The sequence below is a fragment of the Harpia harpyja genome, chromosome 2, assembly GCF_026419915.1.
Source record: "Harpia harpyja isolate bHarHar1 chromosome 2, bHarHar1 primary haplotype, whole genome shotgun sequence".
NCBI classification, from domain to species: Eukaryota; Metazoa; Chordata; class Aves; order Accipitriformes; family Accipitridae; genus Harpia; species Harpia harpyja.
Window position 1 is genome coordinate 7,288,955 of NC_068941.1, and position 17,650 is coordinate 7,306,604.

At 40.8% G+C, this 17,650-nt stretch overlaps 1 protein-coding gene and 2 long non-coding RNA genes across 5 annotated transcripts in view; 2 read left to right on the forward strand and 1 right to left on the reverse strand.

Annotated features, from left to right (window-relative positions):
* TRPC3 (transient receptor potential cation channel subfamily C member 3) overlaps positions 1-6,367 on the reverse strand; it is a 46,918-nt gene extending 40,551 nt beyond the window's left edge. For 2 of the 3 annotated variants that reach the window (XM_052814368.1, XM_052814376.1), the window contains exon 1: positions 5,743-6,367. In XM_052814368.1, coding sequence (XP_052670328.1) covers positions 5,743-5,972 — 230 coding nt within the window. In that variant the 5' untranslated portion in view covers positions 5,973-6,367. Of the gene's footprint in view, positions 1-5,738 lie in introns of all 3 variants that reach the window. The other variant, XM_052814383.1, reaches the window with a different exon arrangement.
* A 113-nt stretch (positions 6,368-6,480) lies between these two features.
* Positions 6,481-10,632, forward strand: LOC128154260 (uncharacterized). Its single transcript, XR_008239305.1, has 2 exons — positions 6,481-6,546; positions 9,953-10,632. It is a non-coding gene; the product is annotated as an uncharacterized LOC128154260 (long non-coding RNA).
* Positions 10,633-11,802: 1,170 nt separating this feature from the next.
* LOC128154264 (uncharacterized) lies at positions 11,803-14,845 on the forward strand. Its single transcript, XR_008239307.1, has 2 exons — positions 11,803-12,082; positions 12,130-14,845. It is a non-coding gene; the product is annotated as an uncharacterized LOC128154264 (long non-coding RNA).
* The last annotated feature ends 2,805 nt before the right edge of the window (positions 14,846-17,650 follow it).

Sequence of the window (17,650 nt, forward strand, 5' to 3'; positions counted from 1 at the left end):
CCTTAGCTACAAATCTTGTGACAGAAATGATGTATTTGAAGTGACGGCAGTATCGTCTCAAAATAAAGATGAAAGTTGCTTGGTATTTTAATGACTAAAATATTGTCAAGACCTCCCAAAAAAATAAAAAGCAAAAAAATCTTGTACAGCACCACACAGCCAAAAGACCAACAGGTTCATCCATACCTCTCTCCTCTCTTCTTCCCCTCTTCCCTTACCAAATTCAAAGACCTTGAAGCCAGTGCAGCTCTGGTCAGAGTACTGCATGCAAGAAGCATCAGGTACAAGGTCTCCTATTCCATTTTCTGCTCTCCTGTTCTTACATCTAAGGTTTTTAAGTTATCCCAAAGCATGAAGAAAATGGTTAAAATTTTAGTTTTAACTACTTAACTATTTTCAGCACATTTTATACGTAATATTTGCCAACTGAAATAATCAAAACAACAAAATCTCAAGTCACATCTCTAAATGTCATTAGACTGGCTTAAAAATTATTAAAATAGAACTAAGTGTGCATTAATTATTTGTGTTCTATTTCCTAAAGCCTTTAAAGTTCATATTCTCAACCTTGTCTCCGTAAAGAGCTGAAAACTTGCATTAAAAGAGGGAAGAAGAAATGGAAATCATGATACTTCTCTTCCCAACTGTTTCCAATAGTTGAAAGAACACAAAAAATTAAAAATCTGTGGAACGCGTGGCAAAAAATCCACAAGAACACGAAGCAAGAAAAACGCCCAATTATTTTATGTTAATTCTTCAGCAGAGATACACCACAACATTAAGTAAGTTCTAGTCCTAGTACAAGGGTTGCATAATTACACTACGTGGCACATGGCAGGAAGGTGAGATGACAGAATTCAGTCCTCTCTTGCCGACATGGAGCAGCAGCTGAGCCCCTCCATTTTTTCCAGAACTATTTTTCACATTTCACAGCAGAAAAATGGCCATGGGGTCTACAAAGCCTCAAGCCTGTTTGCTGCTCAGCACAAATAAGGAGGATGGAATCGAAGAGCAATCATGTTAACTGAAGTACACCAGTTCCACCACATCTGGACACATTTCACTTGGCCCTAAGCATGCACCAGTTAGGCAGCTGTTTCGAGGAACCAAAGAGCTTCACTGGCAAGAAGGAAGAATTTCAGAAACTGTGCAACCACCTTCAGAATCATTCATTCATCAGTATAAAACAAGGATGGTCTCAAGTTACGAGTTTTATTTCCTAACTATACTGCTACCATCAGCCATTTGCCAGCTTAAGTCTAGTTCATTGCTTCCTACTTCAGCAAACTCTCAATAACTTCAGCAATAGCCGTAAATGAACATAACTCACTACAATTAACAATTAACTAAGATGTGACAAGACCTTAAGTCAGCCCCTTGTTGAATAATATTAAAGCAGGACACCTCCATTTCAGCTTTGCAGCAGAACTCTCACATTAATGAGGCCATGGCTCCTAAAGGAGTATACCACCTTTCAAGACCTTTACCTAATGATAAGTATCAGAAGCTTTCAGATACAGCAATGTTATGTACACTCTGAACAACTAACTGGTTCGTTACATACCAGGTAATGCCATAAGACACAAAAACCTGTCCTACGTTGTAACATATTTCTGTTTACCTTAAATATTTTCATGTAAAATGTATGACCTTCATATGTGCAATAAAAAATATTTTTAAAAAATTCCCACTAAACAAGCAATGGCCACTTGTCTCTTGTGTTTTGCATGCCTCAAATTTACTATGATCTTATATCACATCATATTGTTACCTGGACAAGGTTACTCCTACGTACAAGGCTAGAAATTTGAGCAGCACAGCAACTGCAAAGGACTGGAGTAAGCATGATGATTCCTCTGCTTCTACCATGGACTGTTTCAATTACAGACTTCTACTGTTAGCCTACCTATCCCCTTTCATGTTCAAACTTCCAGAATTGTAGCAGAAGGACAGAAATGTGGGGCAAACAGTTGACCTGAGAATTCCTTGTGTTCTCCTGTTCATTATTTCATCAACAGCAATTCAAAAGATTTATAATCTTGTTTCTAAGTCTCTTTTTTAACACTGCAAACTGCATAAGCAATTTTAAAAGAAAAACAGAGAAGCTGGAAACACAGAGGTTTTGTTCTGGGCCTTCTCAGATCCATAAAGCAATTTTCTAACATTTGTACTGAAGAACAGGCTGTTATTCTCCTTTAACTATTAAATGCAATAAAAGATAGCCTCAACAATTTACAAGCAGTTTACCCCTGCTAAACTGCAGTACAACATTAGTGATCTTGATTCCATTCTAGCCCTGAAAAGGAAATGCAGTTCAGTGCTTATAGACAGATCAGATGAGTACATCACGGAAACAGCAACGCACATGCACATTTAAAAGCAACAACACTGGAGTCGGCCGCACGGGAGATGCGGATTGTGCCTCTTGTTCTGCCAAAAGTAACCTCTGAGGTCCCAGTTTTAAAATTAAAGAATGATAATTGCCTTACAAAAGTAAGTGCTCAGACATGCACATACATACGAGCAGCATTTTAGCTCACGACTCCTGAGATCTCTTAAACTAAGCATTCTCAAATGTTTGCTTTGTTATCATCACAGGAAAAGACTGTGCCATTCCATGTGAGCTAGCAGCTCCTGGCTCTGTGTAGGGCCACAGGCAGTGTTAGAGGGGCAATCCCCCCAGCCTCACTGCCTCTCCCAAATGAAGGCTTTGCCATCCCTCCAAGCTCTGCTTACAGCCATGGGCCAGAAGAGGCTGCTGGTAAATTTGTTTCTTCACCAGTAAAAATAGTGTCATGTTAATGTATGTTTGCACGGAAGCTTGCGCATGTTCCACACAATTTGGGAATCCCTGCAGTAAATCTAAAATCTATTAAATGAGAGCTTCCTTCTCCCTTCTGTGAACTACTGCCTGGGCTTTCCAGAAGAGGGAGGCTAATTCAGCTGAACAGCAGAACATAAATCAGGCCAGCTGCAAGCTCTGACTCAGGTCTATACTCTCCCACTGGTTTGAAATGACACAATCCATCATCCAAAATGCCCTCATGTCAGCTCACAGAAGTTCTGGCTCCAAACTGGAAAGAATTAAGTCAAAAAAATGGAGCAAAGCACAATGAGATATCAGGAGGAGGTGTACGCACACTTAGTTTGTTCCTTCTGCTCCCACCCCACAAACTATGCAGAGCTTTTTCCTACCAGTACTCTTCACTAACTCCTCACAGAAAACATCAACCATCTGAATTCCTGTGGGAAAAAAACAGGACTATATTTTGATGACTGGAGTGCATCTATGCACACACAGAAAAAGGCAAACATCTCACCAGGAAAGAACCAAGTTAACAGGGCTGCAGCAACAAGGAATTTTAAAGCTTCTTTTACACTCAGTCCTTTATTTGTGTTCTGTCGTTCCACTCCAGAAACTAAGCTACGATTTTCAGAGAAACTCAGGAAATCAGGCATCCGATGCCTGCTACATTTAATTTACAGGTTTTGTCCACATTTTTCCCACTGGGACATATAGTACCCTGTGAAACAAGTATTACATCCAGTCTGCAGCCTTAGTGAGAATCTGAGGTTAATTACTTTTTCCAGCAATATTTGGCACAGGAGGGAGCCAGCTGTACATTGACGGGTACCTTGCACAGGTTACAGCTTTCAGAGCAAAGACGTTTCAAATACCAACCAAGTGCATCTTCTTGTGCAAACTACTTCACATCTTCCTGCCTCTTTCCCCCTTGCACTGTTTGTCCGTACTGAATATTTAGACCACAAATTCTTACAGTCAAGGATTCTCATACTCACTTTGTGCACTCTAAAGCCTTATGTGCGTCAATCCGAGCGCATTATGAGCAAACTGATACTCATATTTATTTCATTAACATATGCTATGATTTTAGGCATTAGCAGCAAACACGAAACGTTACTCTAGAAGAAGAATCCCACTGCTATGCCGAGGATGACCATGGGCACATAACAGGGGAAATGGTAGTTGTGGGTCTTTTTCCTCGATGCCCTGTCAGTTCAATACACTCCTATTACATTGATTAATGTCAGCCCTTTTGTCAGTCCACTGGACAGTGGCTCGCAATCACCTATTACATTGATTAATGTCAGCCCTTTTGTCAGTCCACTGGACAGTGGCTCGCAATCACTGCTGTTATAGGCTCCCAGGACAGGATCACAAGAATTATATACCAGGAAGCAATTCCAACAGTCGGACCTCACGCCAGGCTCAAATGCCTACAGCTGTGCAAACTGAACTCCAATTATTAATCCCTGGTGGCATAATACCCATTTCTTAAAGAAAGAAATATGCCAACAGTTCTAGGAGGACACTAACCTAAAAGGGATACAGAAGTTTAGGACTCATAGCTTACAATTCATCTGAGCTAGCTTCAACTGTCTAAAAATAAAGCATCCGAGTCTAAACTAATCCTCTAGGCTCTTTTTATGGTGAATGGAGAAACACAAGGCACCTCAAGAAAAAAGATAAATGATTACGCTGCCTTGCCCACTGCTATTTCCTCTCTCATCCCATCAACTACAGAGGGAGCCTAGACAACCAACTTAAGCGCAACTAACTTCCAGACAGCTAAAGACATACGAAAGACTCCCTCAGTTGAAGTCTGGGTTGCTTGGTACAGGGTACTTGTGAAGAATTTCTGCACTGGGATGGTAAAAAACACTTTCATTTGTGGTTGTCCCATTCTAAGCACTACTCTAATAATTTCTGTACTTTACAGTTGTCTCTAGGGTGATTTTAATTAAGGCTTCTTCTATAAATGCTGAATATGTTATAACTCAAACTAAAGTGTTTGTCATCTGTTAATTAAAATATTTAATTAAGAACTAAATATTGTCCTGAACATACAAAATACTCAAGTAATCCTCAGAAGTAAGTCTATCTGAACTACAGTGTGTTATAAAAATAAGTGAATAATTCACAGACAACCTATATTAAGTGAGAGAAAAGAAAGTTAACAGCCCTATTACTAAAATTGAATTTCTCTTGCAGTAAGACTAGCCATTGTCAGTATTTATACATACATATATATATATGATCGGATCTTGAAAACCAACAAACTGAAATTTCTGAAGACAACATCAAACAGGGTAAGACGCATCTCAAGAACGGAGGCTTTTCCGCACAGGTGTCCTAGATTTCTGTGGGGAGTCTGGTTTTATCACAGCCTAGATTTTAAAAAAACATAAATGGGCTGCATTAGCACTCCTAGCACAAAAGGGTGCAATGGGTTCTCCAAACCTTAGCTGAGCCAATAATTAGGTGAAAAAAAACAAGAAAAGAAGAAAGAGATGAAATCTCTTATGCCCCGGCACACCTGCATGCCTTCTGCTACGTGCTGCCCCCGCCTCACTCTGAAGGAGCAAAGCCGAGGGGTTGGGGAGAAAAGAGCCGGGGGGGGGGGGGGGGCGAGGGCAGGTAGCGACCGGACTATCCCCTCAAGACACTTTCTCCGAAGTCTCCGCACCTCAACCGCTGCAAACTCGGCCCCGTCTCCCGCTCGCTGCCACCGGTCACACCCGTTTGCTGCCAGGCCGGGCGGGCTGCGCTCCGGCCGCGGGGCCCGGGTCGGCGGGACGGAACGGGGCGACCGGCAGCCGGCGGCTCTCCCCGGGACCGAACGCACCAACTTGCCGGGGACAGGCTGCTCCGGGGAAGTTGCCGGCCAGCACCCTCTTCACCCCCCCACCCCCCCACCTCAGTCCCCGGGCCCGACTTACATGGTGCTGGAAAAAGGGGGGGGCGGGTAGTAGCCGTAGGGCTCCCGGAGGGTTTTAACGGCTCTTTGAGGTGGCGGAGGGGGCTCCGGTCCCCCATTGACGCCTCTCCAGCCGCGGCGCCGGCGCTGCTGCTCCTCTTCTTCTGCCCCCTCCTCCTCCTCCTCCTCCTCCTGCTGCGGGGGGAAGGTCACTCTCCCCTGTTCCTTGCTCCTCCTGCTCTTGCTCGACATGGTCAGGGTCCCCTCAAGCAGCGGTGACGGCGGAGGCGGCTGCTCCCGCTCCCGGCCGGCCGCGTGTGACGGGGAAGGCGGCGGGAGGAGGCGGACGAGGAGGAAAGCCCTGCCCGGCGGGGGACAGAGCACCTGGAGAGGACAAATCCCTCACCATAAAACCACCGCCGCCCCTCCGCCCTCTCCTCCCGCCGCCCGTCAGGAAGGCGGCGCGATGCGCAGCCCGGCAGCCGAGAAGTGCCGGGGACGCGAGCAAGAGACAGGGCTCCCGGCGGCAGCAGCAGCGGCGGCGGCGGCGGCTCTGCCCCTCTCCTCTCCCTGTCATCATCCCTCGCTAGGACAGCATCGTTACTGAGGCGGAGGGGACGAGCCGCGGCGGAGAGGAGCAGCCGCCTACCGCAGCGGGCGCTCCGGAGAGGAGAGGACGCCTCTCCCCTCACACACACCCCTACCCCGCCCGCCCCCTTCCATCTCCGCCCGCCCAAAGGCCGTCTCCGGCCCGGAGGGAGGTGAGAGGGAGGCGCAACGGCCGTTACAAGTCTCCCTCAGCCACGCCCGGGCCGCCGCCGCTGAGGTAAATCCTTCTCCCGACACGCTGGGTCTTCAGGTACTGGTATCGCCGCTGCCGTAGGGAGTCCTCAGGAGGTTCCCGCCGGCGCACGGTGCCTGCAGAGACGGTACCGAGCCTTTCCAAGGGTGCCCGCCGTGGGTACGAGCTCCGAGGGAAGCCGGGGCTGCTTTGCTCAAGTAGTAACGGCGTGAGGCGGCGGGCTGCCCGCCAGCAAGGTAGTTTTCGCTAAAACGGCCCAAACGCAAAAGCGGTGCACATCCCGCGTGAAGCTCGGTCATTATTTTGAGAAATGCTCAGCCCTACACTGGAAACGGTTGAAGTTAAAATTTTCAGGTAAAAAGAGGCTCTTTTGACTGGTTTACCGATGATAAAAGTGAGTCAGGATTTCCAAAGTGTTCCAGACGTCTCTGCCTTAGACTGGACTGGTTTAATTCTGCATGGTGTCAAACTAAAAAACAGTGGGAGGATGTTAAGACGCCCATTGCATGTAATCAGAGCTAATTATACTCTAGATACCAGTCACAAAGATTCTTGCTGTACAGAGATGTATTACCGCTTTTCTTATTACAAGATTTTCAGTGCATTATGCCATAGGGAAAATTATTCTATGACAAAACTGCAATGCCCTTAAAATTGGGGTAGAGCATTTGTGGTTTTATACACAGAGTATGCAGAACAGTAGGTACACAGAGACTACATGTGTTGATTTATATATGCAATAAAGCTATTCCTTTGTCTACATACTGCTGAGATGCCATTTTTCTCTTGCTTTAAACTTTTCTGAAGCATTATGTGGCTATCAGTATAAACTTGCATGAATCTGTATTCAAAAACGCAGGTCCTACTGAAATTGAAATTCATATAAGTTTTCCAATTACTTCAGAGAAAGTGGACTTTAAATCCACGTATGACTGCTTAGATAGAATTCTCACTGCCGAGCATCATTAAGTAGTCTCTTAGTATAAAACACTCATTACCTCCCACTGTACGCTGTTTTCAGTATCAGCCATAGTTTTGCCTTTGTTGTTTTTCATATGTACAAAATTTGTGGTCATGAAGCACAGGAAAAGCCAACCAAGTGTTTCACAGAGATAATTTACTCAGCTACAGCTTTGAAGAAAGAATTGGGTTTTGTTTTGTCAGTTTAATTAGTTTGCATCTTGAACTGTTTAGGGAAGTGGTTTTTTGTGTCTTTCGTCACATGCAAAAACCTATTGAGCTTCAGTGGAATTACGTACATGGCAGAGCAAATTTTGCTCTCTAAGAAACTAATATATTGTGTAGCTACTGTAACTTTGAAGTACTCCGGGTTGTTCATTTAGGACAGTCTAGGTGTCTAGCCTAATTATACATACTGTATCAGTGTTACATATTTTAGAGCATAGCCATGCAATGATCTGTTTGCACCAAACCTTGTATTCTTGCAGGGGCCCTTTCACTTAAAAAATGATACTGCCCATCTTGTATTCCTTTTTCAAAAAAAAAAAAAAAATCCTCTGTTATTACAGTGGGCTACAGGAATGGACTTTCAATTGCCTCTAGAATTTCCCTTGAGAACAAAACATAAAAGTACAGCTGAAAGTAGATGAGAAATGCTCTTGCTTCCCAAATGTATGCTCAGAGCAAGGCTTCCACATATCAAGATTTATTTTCTTTTCAGAAATAGATGAAAGAAGGGTTTAATATTGGTTCTTAGTTTTTAAAAAGTCACATTCTTGCTTTTTATGTTGCACTTCCCAACGCTAATTTGAATTACGTGTTCTATGGGCTGTGTTTTTCATGATTTGAGTATTGTCTAAATAGAGATTATTTTGCTGTTTCTACAATGAAATGTAATGACCACTCTCTATTCAGTTACCAAAGTCACTGATAATACTCGACTTGGAAGTCATCCTTGCAGAAGCCTTCACGATACATCCCTCCATTTCGAGGGCTAAAATGATGATAACTCTCCAATTACAATACTATATGTTATGGTATATATTTCATGCCATAGAACGTTCAGCTAAACTGTTTCTGTAGTTTGCTTCTGAGAATGTCATGTGAGAGAGTGGCAAAAAAACCCTTATTAAAGTCATGGTATATCACTATAAGCACCGTGTAGAAGGCCACTCTCTCTACTACACAATATCCCTACAACATGGACTTCTGACAAATCTGATTCCCCTCACTGCCTATGTTAGAGAGGAAATGCCAGTCAAATTTTTCAGGGAAGTGAGCATTCCTTCTTGATACTGAAGGAAAAGGATAATAAAAATTGACCAAATCCTTTTTTCTTTCTCACCATACCGTTACAAAGCCACCAAGCCAAGATACATGGTTCCTAATGTGCATTTAGATTAAGTGCTTTTCTTCATCCTACCCTTCCTAGTTTACTTGCTTTCTGGACAATTTTGGCCAGCACTTGCTTGCATTTGAACTCTACAGCACAATGATAGTGGAGAAATTTTCCCCTTTGTTTATTTGAAGGAGATCCTACCTGAAAATCAGCCAGGTTGGCAACAAAAGAATCCATTACAAATCTCAAATGTACTTTTTATGCTTAGAGTCGTAGAAATATTTTGTATTTCCAACTGAAATGTGTAGGGAAACAATCACAGTCACAATAAAATTATGTATAGAAAATTTACCACAGTTTGAAGTAACAGGCTGCTACCAGAACACAGTATCGGAACAGGGATATGAGAATCCTTGTCTGATTAAACTTCAGCCATCACTACCTTACCTGACAGTAAGAATTTTAAAATCATTGCTGTGTCTTGGAGGTATGGTTGAGGCTCTGAAATGCCTTATTCAGGCAAAAAAAATGCATGAAGCTACATTTCCGAAACACCAGAACAAGCGAGAAACCTAATAATAGTGAAATTGCACCTACAAAATCCTGGGCATGGCCAAATGTTCTCGAAAAGGGATTTCTGTTCATGAGTCATTTACCCATTTTTGAAAACATTAATAATGTCAATAATGCAAATGTTCCAAAATAATTATTCTTCTCAAAAAATTGTTAATGTTATCAAAGTATCAGATAGATCTCAACAGAGCCAAACTGCAGAAAGTGAGGAAGGAAGGATGAGTAGATTTGAAATACCAGGCAGACCAATACAGGGAACCTTGTGCCGTCTGTTGTTTCAGCTGCATAAAGACTTTACAGTCAAAGGCTGCCAATCTAGTACATTTTGTGAACGCTGACTTGAATTTACAAGGTTTTGAAGTCATGTCATTTTAATTTAGAAAATCGCTTCCTGGAAGTTGCTTAGACAGGAGTAAAATAATGAAAGGTATACTACTATAAGGACAGAGACTGAACAGAAAAGCCTGAAAGATTTACAGCAAATAGTGAAACATAGCAGATATGGTATTATATTACTGAACATGCTAGATTATTCTTCATAGTCTTTTTTTTTTTAAGGAGATGGATTTAATGCCATAACTATTTCATGTTCCAGTTGGAATTGCAGCCAGAATACAATCCCTCATTCTTATCACCAGACTGGCTTGATCAAGATAGGGTGGAATTAGACTGGAACAGTTTTTTTTTTTTATATGGATCAACTACTCTCTGGTGGAATTTTTCTGTCCTCCTCAAAATTATGAGAAATACACAATTAAGATTTTAAAATTTCTATTGGCAGTATTCTTCAGCTGGAAAGAAGAGGTAAAAAAATAGGTTTTCTAAATTGAAATAAGGTGTCTAAAGAGCCCACAGCAGTAAATTTCCTTGAAATATTGTCACAACCATGAGTTCTGTATTTCTCTTTCCCATTTTTTTCAGCTTCTTTAAGTTAGGCAAATGAATGGAGTAAAGATCTGAAATATGAAAACAGATAGCGCAGCTGGCATTCAGCGTACAAAAGTATCAGGAAATATATTCAGATTCTTAGACTGAGCTAGCACAGCAGTAATACTTTCCAGATCTATGAGGCACCTAACAGAGTGGATATGCAAATCAGTAGGAGTGTGACAAGTGGTGGGGAAAAAGGTCATTTAATGAATATACTCTGGGGTTTTCTCTTATCAGAATTTCTCCGAGAGGTACATTTCAACAGTGTTCATTTGAAAATAAATCTAACCTGCTTGTTGAAAATTGGATTGTTGACCCTAAGACCTTCTTGTTGAAACTAAGTGATTCAGATTTAAGAATCAGCAAGATCCAAGAAACTTCTAGTAACAATTTCTCTTGCAGAACAACCTTGTATGTCATATGATTACGCCAAATGGTTATTTTCCTGCTTTATAAAAAACTAAGGGTATCTTCTCTCAAGAGACAAAACTGGTTTTTATTTGCTTGAAGTGACGGATGAAGAGAGGCAAAAAGACACTCATGGTAATGCCAGAAATAGAATCCAGGTCGTGCAGTACACTGAACCCTTCTCTAACGTGTGTGTGTACTACTTTCATGAAAATTGGGAAGTTGGTGGGAATAGCAACAGTGTAATGAAAGCAAAATTGGCCGCCTTTGCCTCATACTGGGAATTTGCCTACTTGCCAAGAACCCAGTGTTTTCAAGGACATTTAGCTCATACATCAAGGACTTCTATGAAAGTCTAAACAGGTTAATCAGCATGAAGAAGAAAGAAGGAGTGATGTGATGTCACTGATCTGTAAGCAGATCTCAGCCTCAGAACTAATATTATGGTTTAAGGCTTTTAAATGAGATGAGATGAAAAGATAAATTCCTGAGACCTGAGCCTGTAATTTCATGCACACTGTGCAGCCATTCAGGCCCATGCAAAGGGATGGGTATAAAATACTGTGAAATCACCTACTGGAAACCAGGCCCTCAGAGCTGTGTCTTGCAGTTCTATTACGTGGTCTACTTTATGATATTAAAAGGCTACTGAAGTCTCCTGCCAATAAAACCATTAGATAGATACTAGCTACATTTTCAAAGGTCTGCAAAATGTCTGTCTAGACAAAAATGGACAAATACTCTTCTTTTTTTTTTTTTTGCATTAAGTGGCAACTGTGTGTATGTTTACATATTTGCACCTGTTATTTCCTTTTTTCTAAGGCAAGCCAGATATGTCTTTAAACAAATCTGATGTCTTTGCACACTTTTGAACAAATCCACAGGATTCGAAGCCTATGCCAATTAAGTTTTATTCCTCTCTTTTCAATCATACTAGCAGAAATTAGAAGTTAACAGAAGTGCTACTAGGAAAGGGACTACAGAATCAATTGCCTTATCTGTACATTGCCCTGGGGACTGTATGTAGCTTATAAACTTTAAAAAGTGTACTTTCATAAGATTTGCTTTACTTATCATTTTTTATATAAGGCTGGATTTTCTTCCTTAAATTAGTTTCCCTGTCACTGTGTCAGTCAATACTCCTTGAAAATATAAACATGAATCTTAGCCTATTGCTGAGTGCTGGCAAATAGGCAACCACGTGGTAAGTAAATTTATTGTCACAGGACAACATCTTTAACAACTAAGTTTTCTTTTTGACAGTGCTTCACTTATGGGTGGATGAATGCAATGCACCCTACTGTCCCCTTGCTGGTTGAGAGAAAAATTTATCACATGGATGTATTCAGTGTTTCAGCTAATGAGATTGAGAGGTGCAATGGATGTATGGAGTGCAGAGTAGCTCTTATTTTAGCAAATTAGCAATGATTTCGGTCCTGTGCAAGTAATTAAGTCTGAATATATTTGGACACAGTTCAATCTTTCTGTAATTGGGGGAGCAGGATTTGAGTCACTGTGGGGATCAGAATGGGGAAGCAGGACAAAATAAAAATAATAGCAAGAGACAAACAGTTCATGTGATGAATTAAAACAGTTCACAAGGATTTTTAAACTCAGAAACAAGTGGATTTTTCACATTGTTTTGTGAATTGATGTTGTAATATATTTTAATTTGTGGACACATTCTCCCTTGTGACACCTTGGCAGAAAGAAATTTAAACAGCAGCTTACCATTATGAAAGACAAATCTGAGTGACAAGCACGGCTCCCTGAGGAGGAGAAAATCCTTCATCCTGGTTTGCACCATTCAAAGCTCCGTTGTCCAGGATGTCTGGTGATTTTGACTGAAAGATTACCTGATTCTGTCATAGTTCAGAGCCTAATTTTCTTAAATCGCATCAGAACCCTTGGATAAATACCATCTGGTACTAACTACTTGCCATACCTCAAAGCATAAATTCCTCTTGTTGGAAGAGGAGCAAATACCACAGCACACTGTGTTGATTGAAAATGTAATCTTTCCTTTCATGGGCTGCTGTGGAATAGGTGATAACACTCGACCACAGGTGCTAACTATTTGAGTGACAGCAACTCAGTGGGTCATCCAAAACTGCTTCTTTGCTATGTTGGAGGAATGGGCAATTACAAGGGGAGGAGATTAAAAGAAGATCCTGCTAAGTAGTGTAACTATGCTGTGAGTGGGAGTACATCCTCCTGCAGAGCTCCCAAGTCATTTGTGGCCAAGTGAAAAAATGGTTCAGTATCTGGTATGGCAAAAATTGCGTTTCCAGCTCCACCAAATAATTCTTACCCTTGAAATTTTTTGCTGTTCAGTGCACAGTGAAGCACTGGGCACTTTGAATATCATCATTCCCAAGTGACCAGGAGATAATATTGGCAACTGGTGGATTAGTCTTAAGTCTCTTGGTAATAAACTTCTTATGAAGAGGCCACATCTTATCTCTGAAATAAGATGCGCTCAGAGACATTCATTAGGAATTAATCAGAATCGATATGAGACACAGTGAAGCTATATACTTGTCTGATTAAAGCAGCCACAAGATGCCAACAGCCTGCTTTTGCATAGCACACAATGCATTTAACTCCTGCCAAATTCAGGTGTCCTACAAGGCTGGGGATCCCATATATGTCTTCTGTGTTACGAAATGAAAAAAATTCCTATATAAACTTTTGTTGCAGTTTTCCTGCCTTGTATGTAAGAAAAGCCACAGTTCAGAAAAGGGAGCAAGGAAATGCCAAAGTTTCTAGCAGTTGAGAGGTGCTCAATAACAGAAAGAAAGAAAAAAACAAACAGGATGTTTCTGTGAGAAGAGACTATACTTACTGATAACAGTCTTCAAAGTGACTGACAGGGAAAATGGAAAATTGTGGAAAAAGGGAGACATGACAGTACTTAAATTATTCCCTGAAGCCAATTTAAAATATAGTGAAGGTGCAATATCTTTTGCCACGAAAATTAGAATAACTCTACTGTTGTTGGTAACAGGTAGATGTCCCATTCAATTAATATGTGTTTTGGGGAGGAAGATGGTTATAGAGGTGAAAGTAAGGGTTAAAGAACCTCAGCACTCCTGTCTTTCAGCAATCCCTGTGGTACCCCAGCATGTGTGACGAGGTGCTGACAGAGAGGGATGGAGGTCAGATTTCTGACTTCACTTTCCGACTTCAGGAAAGCAAAAACCTTTAAGGGTATTGTCACTTTTTTTGTGAAGTCAGGTCAATGCAAACCTTGCGATCACTTTCAGTGGAGTTTGAATTTCATATTTGGCTTTTAATAAAAACTGTAACCCACGTTCATGAAAAGCTGGAAGAAATTTTCCCAGGGTTTCGGAACACAGCCAAATCCAGCTGGACTGGTACCTCAGACAAATTAAGGAGAAAAAGTAAATCTCAGGAGACTCTCATAGGTTGCATTAATTTTTAAAACACCCATGTCCTGGTTTTTAGGAGTAAACAGCAACTACAGTTCTCACTAAAACTCAGAAAATGAGACCAAATATGCTTATTCAGCAGAAGAGCAGTAGAAGGCAAACTCTTCTGCAGTAACAGGACAGACAGACATAAGGAAAGGTCTTTAATGCAGAAAACATTTCAATGCCCATGATAGAGGTATTTCCATCTCCCTCAATATTTTTCATTACATTACTACAGCTGCTGTGTGGAAATTGTCTGCAACAATGAAGTCTTTGTCTAGGAATACCACCCCCTGGCTTCTAGATTCAACTAACAGGGATTTGATACCAATAGAGACCTCAAATAAAATTTCATTTTAATAGCAAGAGGTAAACACTGAAAAATTGGAATACTGAGCATCAAAATTAGTCTATAAGGGAAAAGTGATACATATGGTTTCCTTATCAGATGAAACAGCTGATATGTGCCTGGCAGGTCAGAGATTTTGGAAAATTAGGAATCTGCACATTGTGGACTTTGATGTGGGCATGGAATTCATTTGAAGAGACCCAAAGATTGTTCAAGGGCTTGTTAAAAACACACGTGTAAATATACATCCTGGGTGTAAAAGCAGTATGTTAAAAGACATACAGGAGTATTTTAAAAAATTGCAAAAATAAAAATGTGGCCAAAATTGGATTCCAAAATTAATAAAATCTCTTCTACTTACATAATCATAAAAAAATAACTAACCTGCAGTATTAGATTAAAAAATTTCAAGAGCCTTACACACTCAAACTTTCTATTTTTGAAATTATATCATAAGCCATCAGAGGGGAAACCCTTTAACTTCTTAACAGTCGAGGCACTTTCACTTTAAAACAGGCTATTAGCTTTGTCCATTTTTGAACAGTTCATTGTCAGATTCAGATAGTTCTTAACATAATTCTGTATAATTTCAGGAAACCTTTTGGCAAGAGTGAATCTGTTAGGTTACCCATTCTGTCTGACACTCAGAAACGGAAAGGATTGATTGCATGTGAGTATAGGACTATCTGATAGAAATGGTCTCTCAGTCGTACATGAGTGACAGAAATACATCTTGACTACTCTGTTCTTTCTTCTTGACACTTTGTAATGAAGATCCTTGTATCAGATAAAAGATGCCCCAGATTACATACATTTGCATTATAAAAAGGGGAGGGTGAAAATTATTGTGAACGCAAGCAAAGTTCTAAAAAGGCCAACAATGATACACAGACTTATCCAAAACCAATGAGATACATAGGAGAAAATGAAAAAGATTTTGGGAAGGAGGCAGCAGTTTGTTCTGGTCATCTTCGGAGATGATGTCACCACAGAAATGAGGTAGATACTGAGATGGAGTGGAAGGAAGAAAGCACGAGTGTATCAGCATTTTTGTCCTTTTCTCCCCGTGACACCCCCACAGTTAATACAACACAGCTCATTAGATCATGAAAAGACTGCTAGACACTTTCCTTAACAGTGTCTCCCTGTAGCCCTATTAGATTCCCCATTGTCTGGTTATGCTGAGCCAATTAAATAATCAGCATTCAGTTTTGTGGAAACCACAAATAAAATCCAGATAAAAGGCACTAGGATATCCTTTTGCAGGAACTGAAAGATCCATATGACAAACTGAGATGTTAAACCTGACTCTTCATCCCATGAAGAAAAATAAGTGGGAAATTTTGTGTACCATGGAATATAAAGCTTGCTGTTCCCATGTAAGTTCCCTACTTGCATTCCTTTACTTTGCCCATCTTTCCTCTTGTCCCCTACGCTGCCATCCCGACTCAATGGAGCAACAACTATTAGTAGTTCTCACTGAGGCATTTGGAGCCAGTTCAGCAGCAAAGCCCTGGCAGAGAATACCTGTCACTGCCATGGATTCTGTCTGAAAGTGGGGGAGGAGATGTCAAGAGAAATGTTACCTCGGCATTTTGGATCAATCCTTGCTGCATCTGACATACCATTTTACTGGACTTCAGTCAAAGTTTTGATTGTTCTCTTCTGCCCTCTCAGCCACTCTCTGTTTTGTATAAACTTTTTCTTCCATTTGTCTCCTCTACCTTTTACTCCTCCTTGTATTATATTCTTATATTTGTTTTCTCCCGTGGTCCCTTAAAGCTATCAGATCCCTCAGATAGATACTCTCTGCCATGCAGTGCTGAAGAAGAGAAACTCTACTCAAACTAGCCTAGATAAGAAAAGAAAAATCTGTATTTTGTAGTATCCATTTATCGTCTCTTTTCACATACTTATCTTGAAAGTTTTTTCTTTCTGCTTCTTATACAGATACACAGTCAGTATCTCATAGAGTCCTCTTTTCCCTGTTGCAGGGCCTTGGAGTACAACAGTACAGAACATACAATATAATCCTAGACTATAAATACATATATAAACATACCAGTCACTATAGTGCTGGTTCTGACCTTACTTTCCAGTCTTCTTCTGTCGCTTTGCCTTCTGATACCCATGCGTTGCCCAGAATATAAAATACTCTTAATGTAGGAGGGTGGACCTAACCAACATGTCTGAGATGGTTTGACAAACCCTGATTCCTAAATTATAACCAAGATGCAAGACAGCGAAAGGAAAAGAAAGGTGAAAACATTGCAAAATACATCGCAGGCCCTCAAACGGTGAAGGAAATCCTGAAAGAGAACAGCAGAAAACAAGAAAACAAAAATGTTATGCCCAGGAAGTGATAAATAAATAAATAAATAAGCAACTTATATAAAAAGAAATAATGAAAATATCTTCCTGTGGTTTCTAGTATCTGACAACACACCAGGTCCCTTAGCCAACAATACATTAGCATTTGCTAGGCATGGGTCAAAACTTCGAAGTATCGAGATCTGAATTAGAAACTTTTCTCACCTCAGAAATTAAAAGTTACTCCCTTGCAGCAATAGAATATAAATCAAATGAAGGAAATTGGGTGGAGCACTATTGCAATGCTTTAATCGGTGCATGCTGTTTTGTTACACCAAGTAGCTGTTTAATAGAAATACCCTCTGATGTCTATTTACAATTATAACTGATTTTAATACTGATGCAAAATTGTGGGTATTTGTGAATACTGTCAATTTGCTTAGCTGCTGGATTGAAGTAGAGTAGAAATAGGAGATGTAATGACAACAAATGTCAGGAGCATTGTACACAAACCCAACGACAGTTCAAGAGAAACAGACCCAATCAGAGCATAAACATAGCCTTAAATATTATTAAAACGGTACATTGGGTCATTCATGCCACTTGATTACTTAACATTTGTAACCATATGGGACAAGGACTTGACATGAAGAATGGAGTGGCTTTTGCACAATGGACTATTCAAATTGAAAAATTGGCCAAGTGCATGATGGGCAATTTGCCTTCCCTTGAAGCATCTTGCATTTGCCAAGCAGAGTGAAGAATATTGGACTTGATGGATCATTGGCTTAATGGAGCATGGCAGATCCTATGTTCCTATTAAAA